Source organism: Triticum urartu, chromosome 6 (genome assembly GCF_003073215.2).
Source record: "Triticum urartu cultivar G1812 chromosome 6, Tu2.1, whole genome shotgun sequence".
NCBI lineage: Eukaryota > Viridiplantae > Streptophyta > Magnoliopsida > Poales > Poaceae > Triticum > Triticum urartu.
Genome location: NC_053027.1, coordinates 543679300 through 543706330, shown reverse-complemented (window position 1 = coordinate 543706330; position 27031 = coordinate 543679300). Strand labels below are relative to the sequence as shown.

Genomic DNA, 27031 nt, shown 5'->3' with positions numbered 1-27031 from the left:
CTACTGGCCTAATATAAACATTTGCTGATCTGGATATCAACTCCACATATTTGTCTAATGTTACATACAAGCGACCTACTTCATCACGTTGACAACTTTGTTTATATGAAATACTCCCATCCGTCCGGGATTACTTGCCGAAGAAATAGATGTATCTAGACGTATTTTAGGTCTAGATACATCCATTTTTATCCATTTTTGGGACAAGTAATTTGGGACAGAGGGAGTATTTACTAAGAACCAACAAGTTCAGTGGCAGGCAACCAGTCCACGATCCAGACTTTGGTTTTGCATAGCTGTCTAATACCACGTTTTAACGACTACATTAATGAACAAATCAATGATCATTTGGCAGTGCGAATTATAATTCTGCACACTAATTAAGTATCATGTTCAAAAGGGTGGAGAACTCGCAATTAAAATTTCCCTTCCGCGTTCTAATCTGGTATCATTAACATGTAGATCCAGGACAAATGACTTCTGTAAACTGATCTAGTTTCATATATAAACTGCCAACGAGCTAGTATATATTCTAAACTTTAGTTCTGTATAAATGATCCATCGGTTGGCTCATGATCTTGGAGGGCAACTTGACTGTAAGGCATGCTTGCACTTCTCCCTTGGTTTCTCTGTATGTCAGGTACATTTTGACTTCTCAAATTATGTGATATCTAATATTATGTGAGTAATGTTACAACCAATTGACATTGTTGGATCAGTGTTGAACCACACTTTTCAATTCTGATGATTTTATAATTATTTGTCTTTCTTTGTAAAAAAACATTTATAGTAAAGTCATATGCGGACAGGCAAAATACGTTTGGAAACATAGGGTGTAAACTTAAATCTAGTTAAACTATTACTCAACTATCCTGCAGAAATGCAAGAATGCTTGTAGAAGTAAAGATGTAACTATACCTCTTGTCTGCAAGGTGTTCTCTAAGTTGACCGATGATGTCTTCCACCTCACAAATACCGGAGGACTCATTTATCCCAAGCTTTAAGCTTAGGCTATTGAGAAGCCGTGGCATGTCTGGTTTTTGAGAGACAGGAATAAATGCCTTACAGTCAAATTGCCCTTCGAGATCATCATACACCTGATTAGCAAGGGTAGTTTTACCCAGTCCTCCAAATCCCACGATGGACACCACCTTGAGCTTCTTCTCGGTGACTGTTAACAAACTGACAATCTCCTTCTTTGGGCCATCAGTACCCACAAGTCCAGCAGCGTCTTTGTACATCACTGAAATCCGCGGATCAATATCCACAGAGCCACAACTAGTATTGCAATCATCAATCTTGTACCTGGAATTGATTGGAATGTCAAAGGAGGATGTTACAATTGCATATGTTTCTCACAATAGCATGCGCCTTAAATCATGTTCTTAGTTGAGGCGTTTCTTCAGGTGCACCGCTAGATTTGTGAGATGAAGATTTGTCCACAACTTGAAGATTATCTAGGGGCACACATGTGGCAAGGCCATGGCGCATCATAGTTTCCCTTGAATGCCTTTAAACTATTTGGCATGTCTATGTTTGATGACTACCATGCTTTCTGTTTTGAATATGAATTTGAATTAAAGTATTTTGAGTATTTGAAATATTGTCAAACTATATGTGGATTGCAGCACAATACATATGTTTGGGATATATTACGGTAGAATGTGGTTTATGAATATAGTTTGCATATATATAATGTAAAATGGAGAAAAATAGAATAGGGATTTGAGGGCTATGATTGGAGTACCATGCAAAACATGAAGGACTTCAAAATAGTGAGACCTCCTACATGGTGTTTCGAATCTGTGGTACCTTATTCGCCGTTCATTCGCCTCTACTGCAAGAGCCTTGAGCTCCTCAATCTGGCCGGCAATCCGGTGCCGCACCCTCAGTGTCTTCAGGCGCCGAACAGTCCTCTTCACAAAGCCTGCACTGGGCTTGGCGTCGGCACCTCCAAGATCCTGCATGAAGTCATCGATGCAATTCTCCATGTCATAGGCCATCTCCCTGACATGGTCCCTCCAGTTCTTGGTATTTGGCTCGAGTTTTTCCATGAACTCCAGCTTCTCAAGGGAAGCATTCATGGCGCTGAGCTCGTGCTTGAGAAAAGTCACCTCCTTCCTCACTCCTTTGAGCTTCTTGTACTCGTCTCCCATCAGTGTGGTGAGTTTGCCAATGAGGGGGTTCATCACCCCCGCTGCGGCGCTCACGATTGGCATTGCCATCTCGAGCTTGGCCTCCTTCCTCTCTGGGTTCACTAGCGAGCTAGCAGTGTTTGTGTGCGGTGCGCGTGTGAGAAGCAAGCAAAGGCTGATGAAGAGAGCTGCCTAACTTGATGGTGCCATCTATATGCTACTGCAATCCTTTAAATTCATACTCTCTTCGTCCGAAAATACTTGTCATCAAAATGAATAAAACGGGATGTATCTAGATGCATTTAGTTTTAAATACATTCCTTTTTGTCCATTTTAATGACAAGTATTTTCGGACGGAGGGAGTATTATTTTTCTCCCTCGAGATCCACATTCATTAGTTAATGTAAACAATCTGCAGACTGCGCTGGAAATTAATTATTTACGCTGCATCGGGGGAGCATTTCTATGTCTGTGGAGTGTGGAGTGTGTACTTGTTTAAGCCAAGAAGATGCTTATTTTCTGGCTCTTACAAAGTAGATCCATTACAACGTAGTAATAATCTATAGTCCACTTGTATGTGCATGGCACATGCTTCGGCCACCCTGCCTGCAAACTCTGAAAATTAATTTTACTTTTTGACGTATATGCAAATAGCCAGTAAAACCTCAAGCTTAGTCTCGCTCACTAGCCACTAAGCTACGTTTGTCTGCGGCGAGCTGTAGTACGCACAGGCTTGATGCAGAGAGTAGGATGATGCTTAGCAAATTCCATGGTAAAAATCCACAGTTCTACCCTGCTGTAATCCTTGATTCGAGCACCAGTAGCGGTATTATATTTCCCCAAGATATGCGGCAGCTATTTATTTATTTTTGAGACATTCGCGGCAGTGCACTCCAATGAGAGCTGCATGCTGTACCTTTTGCAATTGGTTTAGTTAACTAATTATCACCTAAAGATCTATGCCAGGGTTAAACCAATGCAACCATAGAATACTGGCGTGCGCACCATGCTTTAGCTAATGTGTCGGTTGGTTTGATAAAGCCTTGGTAGACGATAAAGCCTAACTAAACCAATTGCAAAAGGTACCACCCACCTATATACTACTACGCTGTATGCATGTTCATGTGTCGGGTGGACGACACCTTTGATAAAGCTAGCCTAGGTAGACGATACCTTTAACTTGCTCCTTGTTTGTGCCTACCATGCTTTCTCGTCCCTGCAAACTAAAATTAACTTAAACATGTAGTACACTCAACACCTCTCACAGAGTCACAGTGATATTATGCAATGCCACCAACACCATGCAAGTGCACAAACGATTAGTACTAATGATGCGATACTACAACCAATGATGAGAGAGGTGATAGTAGTATCATGCAAGTGCACAAACGACAAAATTTATACAAGTTTTACTAATCTTGTACACAGTTTCACATTGGGATTCTACAGATTTATAAGTAAGAGAATACCATGCAATATAAGAAGGTACTTAGTAACTAAAGTGGTATCTGTCATGCCCTGAACTAGTTGAGGTCAGAGAGGCTCAAGATTCAGAGAAATTCAGAGATCACACAAGCAAATCAATGCACCGAGCGGGATTCTACTACAGAAAATGCTTGATTACAGAAGAAGGTTTATGCCGGCCAGAACATGGCGGCGGCTAGGGTTCAACCCCAAATATACAAGAGATAAGATGATCCTGCCTTACAGCTTACATAGCTAATATATAGCCTAGCAACAGGAACAGCAAGGGAGATAAACAGTAGGTTATTGTGGACCCTTGGATCAGAGATAGACGGTGCCGCAGCGGAGGGGTAAGTGAGCTGTGGGTGAACAGTAAACGTGTCCGTTTCTTCAGTAATCATCAGACTTTAGTAGTTTATACCAAGTGTTGGGTTCTCACAGTATCATACACTACGATGCTAGTTTATGATCGGTACTGCCCACTCTGAGAAACATTACATCACAAGAAAATTTGAAAAATCATAATTTAAGCCATGTCAGTTGTGTTGTGTGTCTATGCTAAAGCGACGCATATTTACCATGCCCAAAGAAAGATGGGAAAGCCCCAAAAAATTGAGTGATGTGGCCACCCAATTTGTGCAGATATGCACCTCACAAGAACCACATAGGGTGGATGCAGTGTGAGGGTACACATGACACAATCATATCGACCAATACTTTAGAAGAATATGCTTGGCCCTTGCCGCTGGTGAATGGACGGCCTATAGTGGACAAATTTTAAAGTCAAACATAGACTCTTCACCGAAGATCGGGAGTATGAAGGTAGGATCATACAGTAGTATCATATGCATGATACTAATATATGATACTCCCCACCAAAAATAGTCTGATACCAAGTTATGATACACTGATATCATATGCATGGAACTAGTACATGAACTTCTCAGTGTGACCTCCACGCCAGGGTTAACCTAATGCAACCATAGAATAGTGGCGTGCGCATCATGCTTTAGATAATGTGTCGGTTGGTAGACTGGTAGACGATAAAGCCTAACTAAACCAATTGCAAAAGGTATTACCACCCACCTACTATATACACAAGATTCAAGGTAGGTACGTTACCTTTAGTTGGCTCCTTGTTAGTGCATACCATGCTTTCTCCTCCCTGCAAATTAAAATTAACTTAAAGATGTAGACTCAAACACCTATTATGCAATGCCACCCAATACCATGCAATTGCACAAACGATAATTCATGATGAGATACTAGTATAACTAATGATGACAGAGGTGATAATAGTAACTAAAGTGATATCATACACTATGATACGAGTTTATGATTGATACTACCCACTATGAGAAACATTACATAATCGTAATTAAAAAGTGGTTATAAATGTCATCATAGAAAATGTGAAGAAATCATAAGTGAAACCCTGTCGGCTATATTGTGTGTCTATGTTAAAGCGATGCAAATTTTTCATTCTCAAAGAAAGATGGGAAACCCCCCAAAAAATGAGTGATGTGGCCACCAGTGGCGGAGACAGGGGGACCAGCAGGGCCCTGGCGCCCCCTATGATCGCTGATTTGCTACTAGTTTGTACATTAACAGTGTAAAATTTAGACAAAATACATGCATTAGTATTGTTTGGCCTCTCTTATCAAAAAATTGAGTCATTTGGCCCCCCTGATCTTTAATTCCGGGCTCCGCCACTGGTGGCCACCCAATATGTGCAGATATACACCTCACCAGAAGCACATAAGGTGAATGCAGTGTGAGGGTACACATGACACGGTCATATCGATCAATACTTCAGAAGAATATGCTTGGCCCATGCCGGTGGTGAATGGGCGGCCTATAGGGGAGAAGCAGAGGACGAGGGGTAGTAGAAATGTGATATGCTCTGAAACTTTCCCATCTACTTTTGCTTGCATGACCCCACTTAATGCGCATATTTCACTTGCTGCATCATCAACTTCCATGGCAACAGAAGACAAATGAATCTTCAAATGGGAGTGCAAACCTAGTACAGTAAAAAAAATGCACTTCCACTGATGGGGTGCTGAATAATTTTGTTCTCAGAACCTGGATGCTCTTCGGTGGCTTACAGTGAGGCTGAAGAGATCGTCCCGTTCCCAACGGGACAGAGGGCTCTACCTCAGCAAGTACTGGTGGAACAGAGATGAGCCGGCCAGCAGCCTCAGATACCACCGCTGCTGTTATGCATTCAGGACAGGTGACTCACTGAATTTTGTTACTGCATGCAGAGGCAGACCTTCTCTTCCTCGGCTCCTCCTACTCCAACACCTCCTCTGATCTTAAGTCTTACAGCCACTGAGAGAACTGGTAACCCTTGGTGTAAAGTCATTTGGGCAATGTACAATTTTGGATGTTGAAATCTAGTAACTTGATGTGGATGTGATGCAGCTCAAGACTCGCTGCAGTTCTTGATGAGTTGGATTTCTACATTGCTGGAGAAAGCTACGCTAGTGAGTGTGTTGTTCTGACTTTCAGAGCACCAGCAGAAAAATCAGTGATTACTGTCACACTAGCACCATGACAGGAATTATTGACAGTGTCACCTGACAAGTAACTTCCATTCACTTCCCTTTTGTTCTACAAGGCCACCACGTGCCCCATTTGACAAGGAAGAACGTCGAGTACAACATGGCTTCACCGAATCCCTTCATCAACCTAAAGGGAATCCTTGTGAGAACTCAAAAGCTCTGCTACAGCATTCTACCAGTGGATCGATCGCACTGAATCTTCCATGTCTTTGTGGGTTATGATGATGTACACGCGGTGGGGAACGCGATGACCGACAACTACTACGACAACGTCGGCACGGTGACCTACTGTTGGACGCAGGCCATGATCTCAAGTTGTGCAACTTCAGCAGTGCCAACGTCTCGAATGCCTGCAACTGCGCCATGAGCTACGCCATGAACCACGGGTTCGGGGACATCAACCAGTACAACATCTACACGCCCTCCTTGCCACGCCTCCTTTGCGGCATCCGGCAGCTCCACCGCCCCCAGCCGCCATCGCCGTGCCGTGCAGAGGTTAAAGGACACCCTCATCCGCCGGAGATCAAATAGCTACAACCCCTGTATGGAGACCTACGCCGAGAAGTACTACAACCGGCTCGACGTGCAGAGGGCCATGCACGCCAAGACTACAAGGATTCCCTACACATGGACTGCCTGTAGGTTCAGTTTCGGACAAACTTTTCTTCTTCGTTCTTGTCATGGCTGGGCCATTATATTGAAGATCAATTAACAAGTAGGGGATGTTTTGACATTGACAATGACGTGCTCTTCAAGACATGGAGCGACTCTGAGTTGTCGATGCTGCCGACGTACAGGATGCTGATCAAGGCTGGGATCAGGGTATGGGTGTTCAGGTAAGCTGAAGAGTCTGAAACCGGGAAAGATCTTTTTCCGATGCAGACATGCAGCACACAATGTTGTCAGTTGGTGTAACATGTTTTCACTGTTGAGTGCAGCGGCGACACGGACTCGGTGACCACGACGAGGTTTTCGCTCAACCACCTCGGTCGGAAGACCAAGATTCGATGGTACCCATGGTACTCAGCCGACGGTCAGGTACTCATGACGGCTTTTGCTCAACCACCTCGGTCGGAGTACAACAAGTTTGTTTGCCGTGAGCCCGTGACAGGGTAAACATCTTTGCATGCAGTAATCAGTAGGTAGGTGACAGCTCGTTAGCTTTAGCAGAAGCGAAAGATATACTAAAAAAGACAGAAACTAAGATTTGGAAAAAAAATCGGACTCAAATTAGTTTGGGGATTTTTAAAGACCAGTTCTATGGTTGTCCCTGCAAGGTACTCTCTCCGTTCTAAAATAGATGACCCAACTTTATACTAATACCTTATTAATCATGTGATTTTCTGGATATACAACAACACGTAGCAAGAAAGTACTATGAACGAATGGTTGAGGTCGTGTGGAGCTGTGTCGGGGCACTTCTTTGGTCCTTGTGGCTAACTAGGAATAAACTCACGATCAAGGGGATCTTGCCAACACATCCGGCTAATATCATCTTCAAATGCAATCTTCTTTTGCAGCAGTGGAGTCCGTTGGGGAGACGCAAGGATGCTGATTTGATCAAGACAGCGCAACAACGTATTCTGCAAGTGTACGCGGCGGCTATGGAGCCTTGACTACGGTGGTATACGTAGTCTCTTTTGAGTGCTTGACGAGCCTGCGTGCTCAGTACGGGCAATGCCTTGTAACGCGACAGTAACTTCTTTTCTCAGCTCGATCTTGTGCGTGGCCCGAGGTGGCTTTTGGGTGTTGTAAGACTTATTGGTATGACTGCCGTTGGGGCTTTATTAATTTAAAGCCGGACGCATCTGGCGTCTTCGTTCTAAAAAAACGAATGGTTGAGGTTTCATACCCTCTCAACACTCAAGAAATATTGATGTTATAACACTCAAGAAATCAAACACCGGAGAAACTAAATGGAAAAAGTGTACAACATATAGCAGAGGAGATGATGTGAGTTACAGTAGAGGCTGTAGCCTTGTCCTGTCCAGAGACAGACTGCTGAGTGCACGTGATCCGTTCATGCTTCACTCACAATAAACAGGTAATATCCACGGAAGGAGGTCTTGGGTGCAGTTGCACGGCGTTCCTAAACGCAGACTGGACTTCAAGATTCACTTGTTCACGAGATTCCTTCTTGGTGCCGAATACAAGTAAACTGATTTTCTGGAGGGCTAAGAGGTGCTCCATACCAACTGGTGCAGCTCCACCCCACTGCGGCACTCTGAGATGCAGACTGAGCTGTCGTAGCTTGGGCATAGCTCCTGCCTCGAACCGCAGATATGCTATAACATCTTCGTCAGAGAGGAATGTAAGGCGCTCCAGAACTGGGAATAATCCCTTGCTCATGATTACAGCCTCTTCTTTAGGGAATGTGCCAACTGTAAGGTAGAGGGATACAAGGGATGGCAGTCCTCCAAGAATAGTAAAAGCATCAGTTTTCGTCTCCCTAACAGACAATCCCAGGCGTCGCAGGCAATTGAGATCACCGATCCATTTAGGAACTCCCAACATCTTCCACCTGCGAAGGCACATTTCCTCGATAAGGGCAGGACAATCTGAAACTGAGGCTAAAATGTCGTCCTTATCATCCTGATTGCCTACAATCCATAGATATTTGAGGTTGCGTAGCTTACAAAAAGAAGAGGCGAAAGCATCAAACTTCGACTTCTCCAGCAGATTGCGCTGATCATCATCAGAGCTATAAAGCTTCAGACTCCTCAGATTAGTCAGCTTACCAAGGCCCTCAAGAGCCTCCAGCGAACTCTGCAGTTTGAAACCATCGAGTGTGCAAAGTGATTCCATGATCCCGATCCTTTCAGGTAGCCCTATCTTCCCAAACGAACCCATTGTCAGATTAGACAAACGGGGCAAGTGCTCTATGTCTGACGGGATGCTTCCCTTTTGTACATCCAACGTATCCAAATGCACAAGCCCCCGAATTTCTTTGGGAAGCTTTGCATTGCAATAATATGGAACCTTTAAATACCTCAGTTGGAACAATTGGCTGATAGCAGTGAGGTCCAGATGTGAACCCCAAGATACATCTAAATTTTCAAAGAATAACACACGGATATACTTCAACTGAGAAAGACGAGGTATGGACTTGCAATCTCCGAACCATGTCAATGACCGAACTTGTGACGTGCTATCCGAAACTGTCCAAGATATTGTTTCTTTTGTTGTTCTATCAACACTTGATATCAGAGACAGCCGACGGATCTTGTAAGTGCAGTCACGCAGTCTTGTCATCTCTTTAGAACTATATGCCACACTATTAAAATTATCTTCTGAACACTTTCTCAAGATCAGATCCAGCATCATGTCATGTACTTTGCAACACACCTGCCCGTATATGCTCATTGTAGGCTGAATCAGGCTTCTGTTGACTAGCTCATTGAAATAACTTATCCCAACATCCTCCAAATTTGTTCCATGCAAACTACTGACAAAGCCTTCGGCTATCCATTTTCGGACGAGATCATCCCTCACAATCTCATAGTCCTCTGGATACATGCCAAGGTAAAGAAAACAAGTGCGGAGATGAAGAGGGAGATTCATATAGCTGAGGTTTAATATACTCCTCATCCCTTTCAGAGTGGGATTTATGGCAAACTGGGCACCTAGAGAATTCCGTATGTTCTCCCAATCATTCCTTGATCTTTCTCGACGGGAAGCCAATAGGCTAGCTATAGTGATGATTGCAAGTGGCAATCCGCCACACTTCTTCAGAATTTCATTTGAAACTTCCTCAAAATTAGATGGACACTTGTTTTCAGACCCAAATACTCTGCTCGTGAATAACCTTCTCGAATCTTCAGAGCTGAGGTGCTTCATTTTGTAGACGTGCTCATAATTATTTGAACATGCTGAGATTGCAACGGCTTTCACTCGGGTGGTTACTATTACTCTACTCCCGTTACCATTTTCTGGAAAGGCACATCTTATCATGTCCCATGCTTCTTCATCCCACAAGTCATCGACTACAATAAAATACCTGTTGAATATGGTGTTATAAATTGCATTAGGAGGCATATAAAAATATTGCAGGTTAAAGCATCAATAAAAAACAAATAACCCATTATGGATAAGTTAGATATATTTGTGTAAATGCGTGCAAATGCCATTCTTATGGATAAGTTATACATTTTTGTGTAATATTCAAGCCAAAATAACAGTAACAGCTTGCATGGCATGTTAAAATTTGACTTTCAAAATAGCAGGTTTTACTTTTTTTTCATCAAAACAGATCATTGCCAATTTTCCATAACAATTGTTTTGCTGCTGTATGATGACACATTCAGTACTGAGAGTGGTCAATATGGTATACATTGTATTTCTTAATTTGCAGTCACTGGCATATTCCTAATTTAATACCACATGAAAATGCTACTCTTGGATTGTAAGTCTTCCTACAGGTCTAATATAAGCATTTGCTGATCTAGAAACTCGACATATTTGTCTAAGGTTACGTACAAGCGACCTACTTCATCACGTTGACAACTTTGTTTATACGAAATAGTTTTTATGAAGAACCTACAAGTTCAGTACAGTGGCAGGCGAGCGGTCCACGATTCAGACTTTGATTTTGCATAGCTGTCTAATATCACGTTTAAATGACTACAATAATGAACAAACCAATGATCATTTGAATCTGCGAATTATAATTCTGCACACTAATTAAGTATCATGTTCGAAATGGAAGGGAACTCGCAATTAAAATCTCCCTTCCGCGTTCTAATCTGGTATCATTAACATGTAGATCCAGGACAAATGACCTAGGGGATGGAACAATATAATTCTCTATGGCATTGATGAATTCTGCAAACTGATCTAGTTTCATGTATAAACTGTCAACGAGCTAGTGTTCTAAACTTTAGTTCTGTATAAATGACCCATCGGTTGGCTCATGATCTTGGAGGGCAACTTGACTGTAAGGCATTCTTGCACTTCTCCTTGGTTTCTTTGTATGTCAGGTACATTTTGACTTCTCAAATTCTTTGATAGCGAATTAATCTAATATTATGCGAGTAATGTTACAACCAAATGATACTGTTGGATCAGTGTTAAAACACACTTTCCAATTCTGATGATTTTATAATGATTTGTCTTTCGTTGTAAAAAAACATTCATAGTAAAGTCATGTGTGGACAGCCAGCCCAAAATACGTTTGGAAACATAGGGTGTAAATTTAAATCTAGTTACTCAAAACTATCCTGCAGAAATGCAGCAATGCTTGTAGAAGTAAAGATGTAACTATACGAAATAACTATACCTCTTGTTTGCAAGGTGTTCTCTAAGTTGATCGATGATGTCTTGCACCTCACAAATACCAGAGGATTCATTTATCCCAAGCTTTAATCTTAGCTTGTTGAGAAGCCGTGGCATGTCTGGTTTTTGAGAGACAGGAATAAATGCCTTACAGTCAAATTGCCCTTCGAGATCATCATACACCTGATTAGCAAGGGTAGTTTTACCCAGTCCTCCAAATCCCACGATGGATACCACCTTGAGCTTCTTCTCGGTGACTGTTAACAAACTGACAATCTCCTTCTTTGGGCCATCAGTACCCACAAGTCCAGCAGCGTCTTTGTACATCACTGAAATCCGCGGATCAATATCCACAGAGCCACAACTAGTATTGCAATCATCAATCTTGTACCTGAAATTGATTGGAATGTCAAAGGAGGAAGCTACAATTGCATATGTTTCTCACAAAAGCATTGCGCCTCAAACCGCATGTTCCTAGTTGAGGCGTTTCTTGAGATGCACCGCTATATTTGCGAGATGAAGATTTATTCACAACTTCGAGATTATTTAGGGGCAAATATGTGGCAATGCAATGGCGCATCATAGTTTCCCTTGAATGCCTTTAAACTGTTTGGCATGTCTATGTTTGATGACTACCATGCATGCTTTTTGTTTTGAATCTGAATTTGAATTAATGAACTTTGAGCATTTGAAATATTGTCAAACTATATGCCGATTGCAGCACAATATGTATTTTGGAAATATTGTGGTAGAATGTGGTTTACGAATATAACTTGCGTATAATATAAATGAGAAATGGAGGAAAATAGAATAGTGATTTGGGAGCTATGATTGGAGTACCATGCAAAATATGAAGAACTTCTAAATAGTCAGACCTCCTACATGGTGTTTGGTAGTATAATTTGGAGGCTATGCTTGAAGTTGCACTCAGACAAAACCTTTTCAGATTTATTGTCGGATAAGCAAAAGCATAACTATGACGTCATCTATGTTGTGTTCACAACATGGAAAGGAAATTAATGAAAATAGTCCACCTTTTAATACAAAAAGCATACAACTGTTAAACACCTATGCGGTTGGTATATTGTTGAGATATAGAGATATAGCTAGGAGGTAGTTTGTATGAGATATTCCTGTAACTATCTCCTCCTTTTCTTCTCTCTCAAGTTGTATCTTGATTCTCTCTTATCTCTTGTAACCGCATCATGTAAAGCCATCTAGGGTTTTGGCTCCCTCCTATATAACATGAACACGTCACCCCTAGAAGGGTAAGACGTTTGACCGCTCGCACATGGTAATCAGAGCCCCTCTTCTTCAACTCATCTAGCTATCAAAATCCATCTGTGCCAAAGCTACCATGTCTTCCTCCTCCGGCGCTTCCCTCCCGGCTAGTCTCAATGGCCAGGTCACCGAGAAGCTATCCCGCACGAACTACGTGCTGTGGCGCACGCAGATGATTCCCCAACTGCGTGGCGCCGGGGTCTTCGGCTACGTCGACGGCACCCAGCTGGAGCCGGCAAAGCTGCTCGTCACCACCGACAAGGAAGGCAAGCAGACTTCAATGCCCAACCCTCTCCACCCAATCTGGGTCCGGGAGGACCAGCAGGTCCTTGGCTACCTGCTGGGCAACCTCACAAAGGAGGTGCTCCTCACGGTGACCACGGTCACCACCGCGGGCGCGCTCTGGACGATGCTCGCCGGCATGTACTCGTCGCAATCGGTGAGTCGCATCAACAATATTCGCACCTCTCTCATCAATGCGCAGAAGGGCAACCTCTTCGTCGCCTCCTACTTCGCCACCATGCGTGGCTACGCCGACGAGCTGGCCGCGGCGGGCAAGGCGATCCTCGACGACGAGCTCATCTCCTACATCATCCACGGGCTCGATGCTGACTACCAACCTCTGATCTCTGCTCTGGACGCTCGTGTGACCCCTGTCACCCTCGACGATCTGTTCGCTATGCTCTCCAACTTTGATCAGAGGATGGTGCACTTCCACGGGCCCAGCGGCGGCGGTTTCAAATCCTCCGCGAAATCGGCCTCTCACGGTCGTGGTGGCTCCTCTCGGCGCGGCGGCTTCTCCCGTGGCAAGGGGAGGTCCAGTGGCGGCGGCAACGGCGGCGGCCCCAACTCCCGCACTAGCGGCGAGCGTTCTTCCTCCAACAACCGAACTCGCCTCGGCGGCGGCAACCCTCGCGCACGTCCTGATGCTCCTCGTTGCCAGATCTGTGGCAAGTTGGGGCACACAGCAAAAGATTGCTGGTACCGCTATGAAGAGGATGACGACTCCTCTCAAGATGATGACAAGGTGGCGGCGGCTGCGGATGGCTCCTACGGCATCGACACCAACTGGTACGTCGACAGCGGCGCCACCAACCACATCACCAACGAGCTCGAGAAGGTGACCATGAAGGAGAAATACCGCGGCAAGGACCAAATCCACACAGCTAGTGGTGAAGGTATGGAGATCCGTCACATTGGTCATTCAAGTTTTAGTACCCCTTCTCGTAAAATCCATCTTAGAAAATTTTTGCATGTTCCCAACGCCGACAAGAGTCTCCTTTCTGTCCATAGAATTGCCCTTGATAATCATGTTTTCCTTGAATTTCACCCTTATTTCTTTTTGATCAAGGATCAGGCGACGAAGAGCATCCTCTACCGAGGTAGATGTGTTCGTGGACTCTATCCATTGATTCTGGAGCTTAGGAGACTGAATAAACAAGCTTGTGGTGCTATCAAGCTTTCATCCACACGATGGCATGATCGTTTAGGACATGCTTCTTTTTCTTTAGTTGAAAAATTGCTTAGAAAGAATAAGCTCCCGTTTGTTGGTGAGCGCAATATTGAAACTATTTGTGATTCTTGTCAACGGGCTAAGAGTCATCAGCTACCTTATCCTATTTCTACGAGTGTTTCTACCAAACCATTGCAATTAATCTTTTTCGATGTGTGGGGTCCTGCCCCCACCTCAGTTGGTAGACATACATACTATGTGAGCTTCATTGATGACTATAGTAAGTTTTCTTGGATTTATCTTCTCAAGAAACGATCCGATGTCTTTCATGTCTTTAAAAACTTTCAAGCACTCGTTGAACGCCAGTTTGACTGCAAGATACTTGTTGTCCAATCAGACTGAGATGGAGAATATGAGAAATTAAATTCCTTCTTTTAAACTCTTGGCATCTCTCACCATGTGTCATGCCCCCACGCTCACCAACAAAACGGGTCTGCCGAACGCAAGCACCGGCACATTGTTGAGGTCGGTTTAGCTCTTTTAGCTGGCGCCTCCATGCCTCTCAAATTCTGGGATGAAGCTTTCCTCACAGCCGTTCACATCATTAACATGCTTCCTAGTCGTGTTATTAATAATGAAACTCCCATAGAACGGCTACTCCACACTAAACCTGACTACACAACACTTCGTGTTTTTGGGTGTGCATGTTGGCCAAATCTTCGTCCATATAATCAACGCAAACTTATGTTTCGCTCAAAACAATGTGTTTTTATCGGGTATAGCGCTCAACACAAAGGTGTAAAATTCCTAGATGTATCCATCGGGCGCGTCTATATATCACGTGATGTTGTTTTTGACGAAACAAAGTTTCCCTTTGCTGACCTACATCCCAACGCCGGTGCCTTGCTTCGCCAAGAAATCCTCCTCCTGCCATCCCATCTCCTCGGCCTTGATCAAGGGGGAAATACTTGTGATGATTCAATGCTGACTAACCCTCCTAATGGTGTCAATGAGTCCTCTTGTGATGTCGCAGGAACAAACAGTGAGAAAAATGATGAAGAAATTGAGCAGAATCATGAAGAAATTGGCCTCCAAGTGCCATATTTGCTGTGTCCAGAATTGGGGAGCAGATCCTCCTTGGGATCGTCGTCGGATCAGCAGCAGGGCAGCAGATCTGCGCCGGGATCAGCGCCTGCAGACGCGTCAGACCCGACAGCAGCAGAACCTGCCGCCCGCGCGGGCTCCCGCGGCTCCGCGCACGCCACGCGCCAGCTCTCGGGTGGCGGCAGTCCTCCGTCGGCCCCGCTCCAATCGCCAGGCTCCACGTGGCGACGTCCTGATGGCTCGGGCGGCCCGCGGTTTCTTGCCGAACCGCGTTGCTACAAGCGGCGCGCCCAGGTGCAGCCGACCAACGTGGGGCCCAGCGCTGAGCCATCCAGCTAGGTGGGTGCGGGTCTCGGTGCTGATTCGCGTGGCCCCGCGCAATCATGTGCCCATGATGAGCTGGCTGGCCACCCAGGATCCTCTGCGGCAGAAATAGCTTCTCTGTTGCACGCTGGAGCCACAGAAGATCCGGCGCGGGTGCCGAGCGGATCTATCTCGGGATCGCCTGCACCAGCAACTCCTGTGCATGATTCGGGATTTTCTGCGCCGGCTGATTCTATGGCGGGATCGCGGCGCCTCACACGGCTGCAAAAAGGTGTAACTCAACCTCTTAATTACAAACATATGAGTAAATATGGCCTAGTTTGCTCTATAGATGAACAAGCTGAAGCAAGGACTCTGGATGAGGCAGTCGGAGATGAAAGATGGAGAAAAGCAATGATGGAAGAATATGTGGCACTAAAGAAAAATAAAACATGGCATTTGGTTCCCCCACGGCAAGGTAAAAATCTTATAGATTGCAAGTGGGTGTTCAGAGTTAAAAGAAAATCTGATGGAATTGTTGACAGATACAAAGCTAGGCTTATTGCAAAAGGGTTTAAACAGAGATATGGTATTGATTATGAGGATACCTTTAGCCCTGTTGTGAAAGCTGCTACCATTAGACTTGTTCTATCTATTGTTGTGTCTAGAGGATGGAGTCTCAGACAGCTAGACGTGCAGAACGCGTTTCTCCATGGTGTTCTGGAAGAAGAGGTGTACATGAAACAGCCTCCTGGGTTTGAGAGAAAATCTAATCCTTCATTTGTTTGCAAACTTGATAAAGCACTCTATGGCTTGAAGCAAGCCCCACGGGCGTGGTACTCCTGTCTTAGTCATAAGATGCAATCACTTGGCTTTGTCCCTTCCAAGTCAGATACCTCACTGTTCATCTACAATAGGCTCAATACATGCATATTTGTTCTCATTTATGTTGATGATATTATTGTTACAAGTTCATCTAGTGAGGCCATTGCATCATTGTTGAAGGATTTAAGTGCAGAGTTTGCTCTCAAGGATCTTGGAGATTTGCATTTCTTTCTTGGAATTGAGGTGAAGAAACACAAGGATGGACTTCATCTCTCTCAACAGAAGTATGCAACTGACTTGGTAAGAAAGGCGGGCCTGCAAAGTTGTAAACCCTCCTTCACTCCATTATCCAGCTCAGAAAAGCTATCTCTCACAGAAGGGCAACTTTTGAATTAAGAGGACAGTACAAAGTACCGGAGTTTGGTAGGTGCACTACAGTACTTGACTCTAACAAGGCCTGATATTTCTTTTGATGTCAACAAGGTATGTCAGTTTCTGCATGCACCTACCACTGTGCATTGGACTGCTGCAAAGCGCATTGTCAGATATGTCAAACATACTTTGAGCATTGGTCTTAGTTTCAGCAAGTCATCCTCCACTCTTGTTAGTGCTTTCTCTGATTCTGACTGGGCAGGCTGTCTGGATGACAGGCGCTCCACTGGTGGATTTGCAATATTTTTTGGACCAAACTTGATTTCATGGTGTGCAAGAAAACAGGCCACAGTGTCTAGGTCTAGCACAGAGGCAGAGTACAAGGCACTGGCAAATGCTACAGCTGAAATCATATGGGTTCAATCAATGCTAAAAGAACTTGGTATAAAGAGTTCTCAAGCTCCATGCTTATGGTGTGATAATCTTGGAGCTACCTACTTATCTGCAAATCCAGTTTTTCATGCCAGAACAAAGCACATAGAGATTGATTTTCACTTTATCAGAGAAAGAGTTGCACGGAAACAGCTTGATATTCGGTTCATTCACTCCAAGGACCAAGTTGCCGATGGGTTTACTAAAGCCCTGCCTATCAAAAGTTTTGAGGAGTTTAAGCATAATCTCAACTTGATGAAGTTGTGATTAAGGGGGGGTGTTAAACACCTATGCGGTTGGTATATTGTTAAGATATAGAGATATAGCTAGGAGGTAGTTTGTATGAGATATTCCTGTAACTATCTCCTCCTTTTCTTCTCTCTCAAGTTGTATCTTGATTCTCTCTTATCTCTTGTAACCGCATCATGTAAAGCCATCTAGGGTTTTGGCTCCCTCCTATATAACATGAACACGTCGCCCCTAGAAGGGTAAGACGTTTGACCGCTCGCACAACAACAATTTGTGGACCAAGAGCGAGCAGCGAGTCTTGTGGTACCTTATTCGCCGTTCATTCGCCTCTACTGCACGAGCCTTAAGCTCCTCGATCTGGCCAGCAATCCGGTGACGCACCCTCAACGTCTTCAGCCGTCGAGACATCCTCTTCATGAAACCAGCACTGGCATTGGCGTCGGCACCTCCAATATCCTGCATGAAGTCATCGATGCAATTCTCCATGTCGTAGGACATCTCCCTGACATGGTCCCTCCAGTCCTTGGTACCTGGCTCGAGCTTTTCCATGATCTCCAGCTTCTCAAGGGCAGCATTCATGGCGCTGAGCTCGTCCTTGAGAAAAGCCACCTCCTTTCTCATCCCTTTGAGCTTCTTGTACTCTTCTCCCATCAGCTTGGTGAGCTTGCCGATGATGGGGTTCATCACCCCCGTCGCGGCGGTCACGATTGTCGTTGCCATCTTGAGCTTAGTCTACTTTCTCTCTCGGTTACCTGGCGAGCTAGCAGCGTTTGTGTGCAGTGTGCGCGTGAGAAGCAAGCAAAGGCTGGTGAAGAGAGCTGCCTAACTTGATGGTGCCATCTAATATCTACTACTGCATTCCTTTGAATTCATATTATTTCCCCCCTCGAGATCCACAATCATTAGTTAATGTAAACTGTCTGCTGCACTGGAAATTAATTATTTACGCTGCATCAGGGGAGCATTTCAATGTCTGTGGAGTGTGGAGTTGTTTAAGCCAAGACGATGCTTATTGTCTGGCTCTTACAAAGTACTCCATCATTGGAAGGAAAAGAATAGTAATAATGTATAGTCCACTTGTATGTGCATGACCACCCTGCAAAACTCTAAAAAATAATTTTATTTTTCGGCGTAGTATGCCACTAGCCACTAAGCCTGAAGCTTAGTCTCGCTCACTAGCCAGTAAGCTACGTTTGTCTGCGGCGAGCTGTAGTACGCACAGGCTTGATGCAGAGAGTAGAACGATGCTTAGCAAATTCCATGGTAAAAAACCTACAATTCTACCCCGCTGTAATCCTTAATTCGAGCACCAGTAGCGGTACTATATTCCACAAGATTTGCGGCAGCTTTTATTTGTTCTTGAGAGATTCGCGGCAGTACACTCCAAGGAGAGCTGCGTGCTGTACCTTTTACAACTGGTTTAGTTAATTAATTGTCACCTATAGATCCACACCAGGGTTAACCTAATGCAACCATAGAATACTGGCGTGCGCACCATTCTTTAGTGAATCTGTCCGTTGGTCTGATATATAAAGCCTTGGTCGATGATAAAGCCTAACTAAACCAATTGCAAAAGGCACCGCCCAGCTATAGACGCAAGAATCTGTATGCATGTTCATGTGTCGGGTGATTTGACAAAGCCTAGGTTGACGATACCTTTAGTTTGGCTCCTTGTTTGTGCGTACCATGCCTTCCCGTCCCTGCAAATTAAAATAACTTAAATATGTACACTCCAACACCTCTCATAGTGTATTATGCAATGCCACCCAACACCATGCACGTGCACAAACGATAACTAATGATGGGATACTACAACTAATGATGAGAGAGGTGATAGTAGTATCATGCAAGTGCACAAAAGATACAATTTAATTGCCAAATAAATCTTGTACCAATTTCACATTGAGATTCTAAAGATTTGTAAATAAGATAGTATACCATGCAATAAGAAGGTAGTGACTAAAGTGGTATCATACACTATGATACTAGTTTATGATCGATACTACCCACTGTGAGAAACATTACATAATCGTTACTAAAAAGTGGTTATAAATTTCATCACAAGAAAATGTGAAAAATCATATTTGAAACCATGTCTGTTGTGTTGTGTGTCTATGTTAAAGCGATGCATATTTATCATGCCCAAAGAAAGATGGGAACCCTGAAAAAATGAGTGATGTGGCCACCTAATTTGTGCAGATATGCACCTCACAAGAACCACATAGGGTGGATGCAGTGTGAGGGTACACATGACACAACATATCGATCAATACTTAATATAAATAGTCTGCAGACTGCGCTGGAACATACTCCCTCCGTTCCATAATGTAGTGCCTATAGATTTTTGCAAAAGTCAAACATTACAAACTTTGACCATGTTTATAGAGAAAAGTAGGTAAATCTAGAATACCAAATGCACATCATTTTTTTTTTGAGGAATCACCGGGGGGAGAGGATCCCCACCTGAATTATATTACTCAAAGCTCATCCAAAGCCGAGGAGAGGTTTTTACAGGGTGACGACAAGCCGCGAGGAGAGGTACGTCAGCCAGATCCTGGCTGACACCTTATCTACCGGTACATGGAACCGGTTGGTCCAGAGATCAAAGTCATTACAAATGTTGGTGATTGTGAAGATAGCAGTGTGATCTTCGTTCCTGAATACAGCAGCATTCCGAGAATCCCAAATTTTCCACATAATTGCAAGGAGCACCTCGGGCCATGTAGAGGATTCAAGACCTGGGGGGAGCTCAGCAAGCCAGAGATCTTGGAATCTGATAGTCGGGGTGAGGCTGAGCTGCAGCCAGGCCAGATTTGCCTTAGGGCATCGGATGAAAAGGTGAGTTGTGTTCTCCGAGGTAGCCGAGCACCTTGGACACATAGCATCCGTGCCAATGTGCTTATGGAACATATTTGCTTTGGTGTTCAGACGCCCATGGAAGAGCAGCCAGGCGAAGATCTTCAGTTTGGGATGCGCCTTGGAGCGCCAGATTAGGACAGCGTGATCATGTTCTTGATTCTCATGAGTGAGCAGCTTATAAGCAGCTTTGGAGGAGAAGGCGGTGACATGGATCAGATGCCTCTTGTCAGGGCTCGGTGACAGAGAAAAGTCCTGCAATAACAACATCACCTCATCCAGCTCGCGCGAGGCGGCCGTGGTTAGCCGATCCGTTAGGTTCGTAAGTAGCCCATACTGCATGACATGGAAGACTAGGATGTGTTTGTTGATGGAGTGAGAGTAAAGTCCTGGAAAAAGAGTAGCTAGTGGGCCGGGCATGTGCAAGCCAAGTGTCGTGCCAGAAGAAAGTTCTTAGGCCGTTGTTTGTGAGGACGAAGGTGATGGAGGAGAGAGTCTGTATTTGGGCTTGCACAACCTTGGTTAGGTAGGAGGGGTTTTTGCATGATGCTATCTGTGGGATGCTGTATAAGTGGACTCTGTTTAACCATGCAACCCAAGGCAACTCGTGGTGGGAGGAGGTGGAAAGGAATTTGTAGGCAAACTTCATAAGCAAGCAGTCATTTTGTAAAGATAAATCTTTGATTCCTAGACCATCGAACTCTTTCGGTTTACATATGTTAGACCAAGCAATAAGGCATTGAGCACCTGAACAGGACTCATCGGCAGCCCAGAAAAACACGCGTCTAATGGCATCAAGCTTTTTAATTGTATTTTTGGGCAGTTTGAACACAGACATGAAGTAGGTAGCCAGCGAGTCTAGCACAGAGGATATGAGGACCAGCCGACCGGGGCGAGAGAGGAGCCTAGCACACCAACCAGGAAGGTAACTAACGCAGTTTGTAATGATTGGCTAAAAGGCCGCAGCAGTAAGCTTAACGGGGAGAGCGGCAGGCCGAGGTAAGTTTGCGGGAAGCAGGAAACAGGGCAAACCAGAGTTTGAGCTATTGCAAGGGTGGTCGCATCGTCGAGGTTCATAGGGACGAACGTGGTTTTGGAGTAATTAATTCGCAGACCCGTGGCCTGGGCAAACTGGTCCAGAAGAGATCGGAGAAGAACGGCAGCGTTAGGTGAAGCGTGAGCAATAATGAGTGTGTCGTCAGCGTATTGTAGAATGGCCGGTGGGAGATCAGGGTAAATTGGGTGGCGAAGGTCGGGGCAAGACGCAACTGAGGCTAGTATAAGCTGCTGGAGAACATCTGCAACTATTATGAAAAGGTAGGGGGACACGGGGCCGCCTTGGCGCAGTCCATTCTTGCAGTTAATCCAATCACCCTGAACACCGTTAAGCATGACAGCCGTTTTGCTAGAGGTAAGCAGGTCAGAAATCCAGGAGCAAAAACGGGTGGGGAAACCCCGATGCTACAGGATGAGAAGAAGGGCGTGCCATGACACAGAGTTGAAAGCTTTTCTGAAATCAAGTTTCAGTACCATCGCAATGGCTTTTCGTTTATGACAAGTGTTTATGAGGTCTTCTGCGTACATGAAGTTTTCGGCGATGCAACGTCCTGAGATGAAACCAGTTTGGTCCCCATGGACGAGCAGAGGGATGTAAGTTTTCAGTCGGTTGGTAAGAACTTTGGCTATGCCTTTGATGGGGCAGTTCTGCAGGGCGATAGGGCGAAACGCGTCTGCAGATTGGGCGTTGGTGGACTTGGGCAGTAGGACCATAGTGGATCGGTTGAAATGTTCGGTTTCCGCGGTTTGGTTCTCGAAGTCTTTGAAGAAGGCAAGGAGGGGAGTTTTGATGTTGTTTCAAAAAGTTTTGTAGAAACTGGGACCAAAGCCATCAGGACCGGGGCTGGCGCTGGAGGTCATCTGGAGGAAAGCCTGCTTGATCTCGTCCTTAGTGAAGTTTGAGTCAAGGTGTCGAAGTTGAGGAATTTGGGCAGGGTAGAGGTGTGCAAGGCTGAAGCTCCAGCTAGTATCTACTGCGATACCAAGCAAATTATGGTAAAAAGATTTGAGAATGTGGGCTTTTTCCGCATGTGAGTGAAACTCTGTTCCCTGGTTGATAAGGACCGGAATTTTGTTTTTTTGAAAGCATTGGGAAGCCGAGACATGGAAGAATTTGTTGTTTTCGTCGCCGAGGATCGCACTTTTAAACTTGGCACGTTGGTGAAGGAGACTGGATCGATCGCGAGTCGCTCTTTGGAGAGTAAGTTTTAGAACGTTACGAAGACAGAATTCGGCTGGGATTGGGGGCTGGTGCTCTTCCTTTCGGTCTAAAAGATGATTACACGTTTGCATCTGGCTTCCCTGACATGGGCGGGGGAGAGGGTTTTGGCCCAGCGTTTTAGGCGGGAGCGGCAGGTTTGAAGAGTATGGGCTAGGCGGGCCGAGGCAGAAAAGGTAGGGAGCTGGGGCGGGCCGCAGGTCTGGGCCACAATTTCCCTACAGGCTAGTCTTGAGGCCCAAAAATGTTCAAATCTGAAAAGGCGGGAGCGGGGTACAGAGGTGGAAAGTGAGATTAGTAGTGGAACGTGATCGGAGGTGGTGCGTGTGAGGGACGTGAGATTGGAGTTGGGGAAGGCGTTGTTCCAAGCTAGGTTAAAGGAAGCCCGATCCAGGCGTTCTAACACCGGGGATTCTCTACTGTTAGTCCACATGAAGCGACGATCTAAGAGGGGGAGTTCTAGGAGGGCAAGTGAGTTTAAAGTCTCGTTAAAAGCGGAGGCCTTGTTGGAGTGAAAGTTGTCGTTGTTTTTCTCATAAGGGAAGCGAATGAGGTTAAAATCCCCGACGAGTAGCCAAGGGGAGTGATCGGGCGGAGCGATGGAAACCAGCTCAGAGAGGAATTCGGATTTAAGGGCACGATTTGTGGGGGCATACACGTTTGTGATGGTCAGCGTTAAGGGACTCGCCAAAGATTGCACTTGAACCGTCGAGCAGTAAGTATAGTTCGTGTGGGAGAGAATTGTAAGGAAGGAGGAGTTAGTGGCTGTGAGCAGCCCGCCGGAAGTGCCAGAGGCTGGTAGCGTGACCTGCATGTCGAGGGACCGGGGAAGAAAAGATCTAATTTTTACCATAGACGAGGCCGCAAGTTTCGTTTCTTGCAGAAGCAGCAAATGAGGTTTAATAGAGGAAAGTTCCGAAAGCACATCCTTATATTTGTCGACATGAACCAGACCTCTAATGTTCCAGGAACAAACTAATAAGGTAGCATTACTCATCTAAGGAAACAAACATGACACCAAACGACGATACAGGTAGATAGAAAGATCCCACATAGATCGAGCGAGCGACGAGCCTTGGATGGCAAGATCACTAGCGGCCAGCAGACGCCGCAGAGGCAACGAGGTCGGCCTCCTCCATGGAAGATCCACAGGCCTGGGCCAGAGCTGCCAGGGCGGAGGGGGAGGCCGGCTCCAGGTCGGCAGCGTCCAACTTGGCATCGTGAACGGCAGCCTCAAAGTCCTGGGCGTCGTGCTGCCAGTCCAGGCGTTTTGCCTTGGCCTGGGACGCCTTATCCTCCATGTGAATACAACCATATGGCTCAAGCTTAGCCAAGCACGCGCTCCGGCGCACGTGGACAGCATCCTTGGCCCTCTTCTTCGCGTTGCGGCGCTTGTTTGCCACGGCAACGTGCACCGGAGCTTCCGGAGCCACAGCAGGTGCGGCAGGAGGCGCAGCGGAGCGCAGGCGGCGAACGTAAGTACGCAGCACGCCGGGCCCAGAGGAAGAAATGGCAGCGGCTGCGGGTGGAGTAGGGATGCGAGCTGCGGGTGGTGTGGGCAGAAGGGGGGTGTTGTTGGGGGGGGGGAGGGGGTGATCTGAGGCACAGGCGGCGAGGGTGGTGATGGTGGCATAACGGTGGGCGCGTGAGAGAGATCTGCTGGCTAGGGTGGCATGTTAAGTAGGATGCCATAAAGGACGGCAGGAGAGGCCAGGTCCAGGTTAGCGACAGGCACATCATCATCGGAGGAGGAGAGAGCGAGGTGAACGAAGGCGTTGGCGGCGAGGTCGGCGTTGCGGGGGGGAGGAGGGCGGGCCTTGAGTAAACTCGGGAGAGACAACAATCGGGCCTAGGGCAGCCATGGCAGCAGAGGCGCGAAGGAGCCCTAGGCTCGAGCCGCTGCCATTGGAGTCATTGCCCTCCTAATCATTGTCAGAGCTTCCATCATCAAAGGAGAAAGGGGAAGGGTCACTGGGCCCGATGTGGGTGATCTTGCCGTGCTCATGCAAGTCAACCACGAGGATGTCAAGGTTTGGAAGCTGCACAGTGAGGGCATCAGGGAGCTTTGTGCCCTTGAAAAGAGCAACCATGGCACGAATGGAAGTACGCTCCTCATCCATGATGCAATACTGATCTATGGTGTATATGTGGCCAAGGAAGTTAAGGACGAAATGGACGCCAGCAGGATGCCACAGCTCAAGAGGAAAGCCGATGGCCTCAAGCTCAGTGAGGTCATCCTCGAACTGCGCAGTGGAGCGGGCGTGATCCTCGGCAGGCTCAAAGGTGATGGTGTTGCCATGGAGATCAAGGGGGCCGCGGCGGATGACATCCTGACGGGCAGCGGCGTTGGGAAAGGACACCAGAGCGGCTCCACGAAAGGAGGCGGCGACGCGGACGAGTGGATCACTGGCGCGTTCCCGAAGGACACGACGGATGTCAGGGAAAGGGTTGTGCACGGGAGTCTGGAAGTGGACGAAGGCGTAGCGAGCAACGTCGTCTTGGACAAGGTGGGGGGAGCTACGATGAGGGGGAGAGTAGTGGGGCGTGGGATGGGTGCAAAGGTGTTGGGGAACGTAGTAATTTCAAAAAAATTCCTACACACACGCAGGATCATGGTGATGCATAGCAACGAGAGGGGAGAGTGTCGTCCACGTACCCTTGTAGACCGTTAAGCGGAAGCGTTATGACAACGCGGTTGATGTAGTCATACGTCTTCACGATCGACCGATCCTCAGTACCGAACGTACGGCACCCCCGTGTTCAGCACACGTTCAGCTCGGTGACGTCCCGCGAACTCACGATCCAGTAGAGCTCAGGGAAGAGTTTCGTCAGCACAATGGCGTGGTGACGATGTTGATGAAGCTACCACCGCAGGGCTTTGCCTAAACACCGCTACAGTATGACCGAGGTGGATTATGGTGGAGGGGGGAACCGCACACGGCTGGGAGAGATCTTTACGATCAACTTGTGTGTCTAGAGGTGCCCCCTGCCCCCGTATATAAAGGAGCAAGGGGGGAGAGGCGGCCAGCCAGGAGTAGGCGCGCCAGGGAGGAGTCCTACTCCCACCAGGAGTAGGACTCCCTCCTTTCCTAGTTGGAGTAGGAGAAGGGGGAAGGAGGAGGGAGAGAGGAAGGAAAGGGGGGCGCCGCCCCCCTCCTTGTCCAATTCAGACTAGAGGGAGAGGGGGCGCGCTGCCTGCCCTGGCCGCCCTTCCTCTTCTCCACTAAGGCCCATCTTGGCCCATTAAACCCCCGGGGGGGTTCCGGTAACCCCCGGTACCCCAGTAAAATCCTGATTTCACCCGGAACACTTCCGATATCCAAATGTAGGCTTCCAATATATCAATATTTATGTCTCGACCATTTCGAGACTCCTCGTCATGTCTGTGATCACATCCAGGACTCCAAACTTCCTTCGATACATCAAAACACATAAACTCACAATATAACTGTCATCGAACTTTAAGCGTGCGGACCCTACGGGTTCGAGAACTATGTAGACATGACCGAGACATGTCTCCGGTCAATAACCAATAGTGGAACATGGATGCTCATATTGGTTCCTACATATTCTACGAAGATCTTTATCGGTCAAACCGCCCAACACTATACGTTGTTCTCCTTGTCATCGGTATGTTACTTGCCCGAGATTCGATCGTCAGTATCCAATACCTAGTTCAATCTCGTTACCGGCAAGTCTCTTTACTCGTTCCGTAATACATCACCCCATAACTAACTCATTAGTTATCATGCTTGCAAGGATTATAGTGATGTGTATTGCCGAGAGGGCCCAGAGATACCTCTCCGACAATCGGAGTGACAAATCCTAATATTGATCTATGCCAACTCAACAAGTACCATCGGAGACACCTGTAGAGCACCTTTATGATCACCCAGTTATGTTGTGACGTTTGGTAGCACACAAAGTGTTCCTCCGGTATTCGGGAGTTGCATAATCTCATAGTCATAAGAACATGTATAAGTCATGAAGAAAGCAATAGCAGTAAACAAACGATCAAGTGCTAAGCTAACGGAATGGGTCAAGTCAATCACATCATTCTCCTAATGATGTGATACCATTGATCAAATAACAACTCATGTCTATGGTTAGGAAACTTAACCATCTTTGATCAATGAGCTAGTCAAGTAGAGGCATACTAGTGACACTATGTTTGTCTATGTATTCACACATGTATTATGTTTCCGGTTAATACAATTCTAGCATGAATAATAAACATTTATCATAAAATAAGGAAATAAATAATAACTTTATTATTGCCTCTAGGGTATATTACCTTCAAAAAGTTGGGGGGGCCCTATTGAAGCAGGAGCCGGAGGCCGGAGAGTGGAGAGTAGGCGTGGGGTTTGGCGGAGGAAGGGAGAGGCGGGCTGCGGTAGCCGCGGCGACGTCGTCGAGGTCGCGGATAGCCTTGACCAGGTGGAGC

General features: G+C 46.1%; 1 protein-coding gene across 1 annotated transcript; it reads right to left on the bottom strand.

Moving 5' to 3' along the window:
* Positions 1-41: 41 nt before the first annotated feature.
* Positions 42-18245, bottom strand: LOC125516956 (disease resistance protein RGA5-like). Its single transcript, XM_048682210.1, has 6 exons — positions 17764-18245; positions 11442-11828; positions 8202-10163; positions 4722-4764; positions 1813-2327; positions 42-1305 (listed from the first exon to the last, which is right to left on the bottom strand). Exons 1-6 carry the CDS (start codon positions 18174-18176, stop codon positions 864-866), a joined length of 3762 nt encoding a protein of 1253 aa, XP_048538167.1. The 5' UTR covers positions 18177-18245; the 3' UTR covers positions 42-863.
* Positions 18246-27031: the final 8786 nt, after the last annotated feature.

Coding starts and splice junctions, on each gene's coding strand:
- LOC125516956 (XM_048682210.1), bottom strand. CDS start 18,176: ATGGCAACGACAATCGTGACCGCCGCGACGGGGGTGATGAACCCCATC. Junction 4,765..8,201: donor GTGGATATTACCTGTTTATT/GTGAGTGAAGCA, acceptor TTTAATTTGCAG/GGAGGAGAAAGCATGGTATG. Junction 2,328..4,721: donor TAACAAGGAGCCAACTAAAG/GTAACGTACCTA, acceptor CCATCAAGTTAG/GCAGCTCTCTTCATCAGCCT.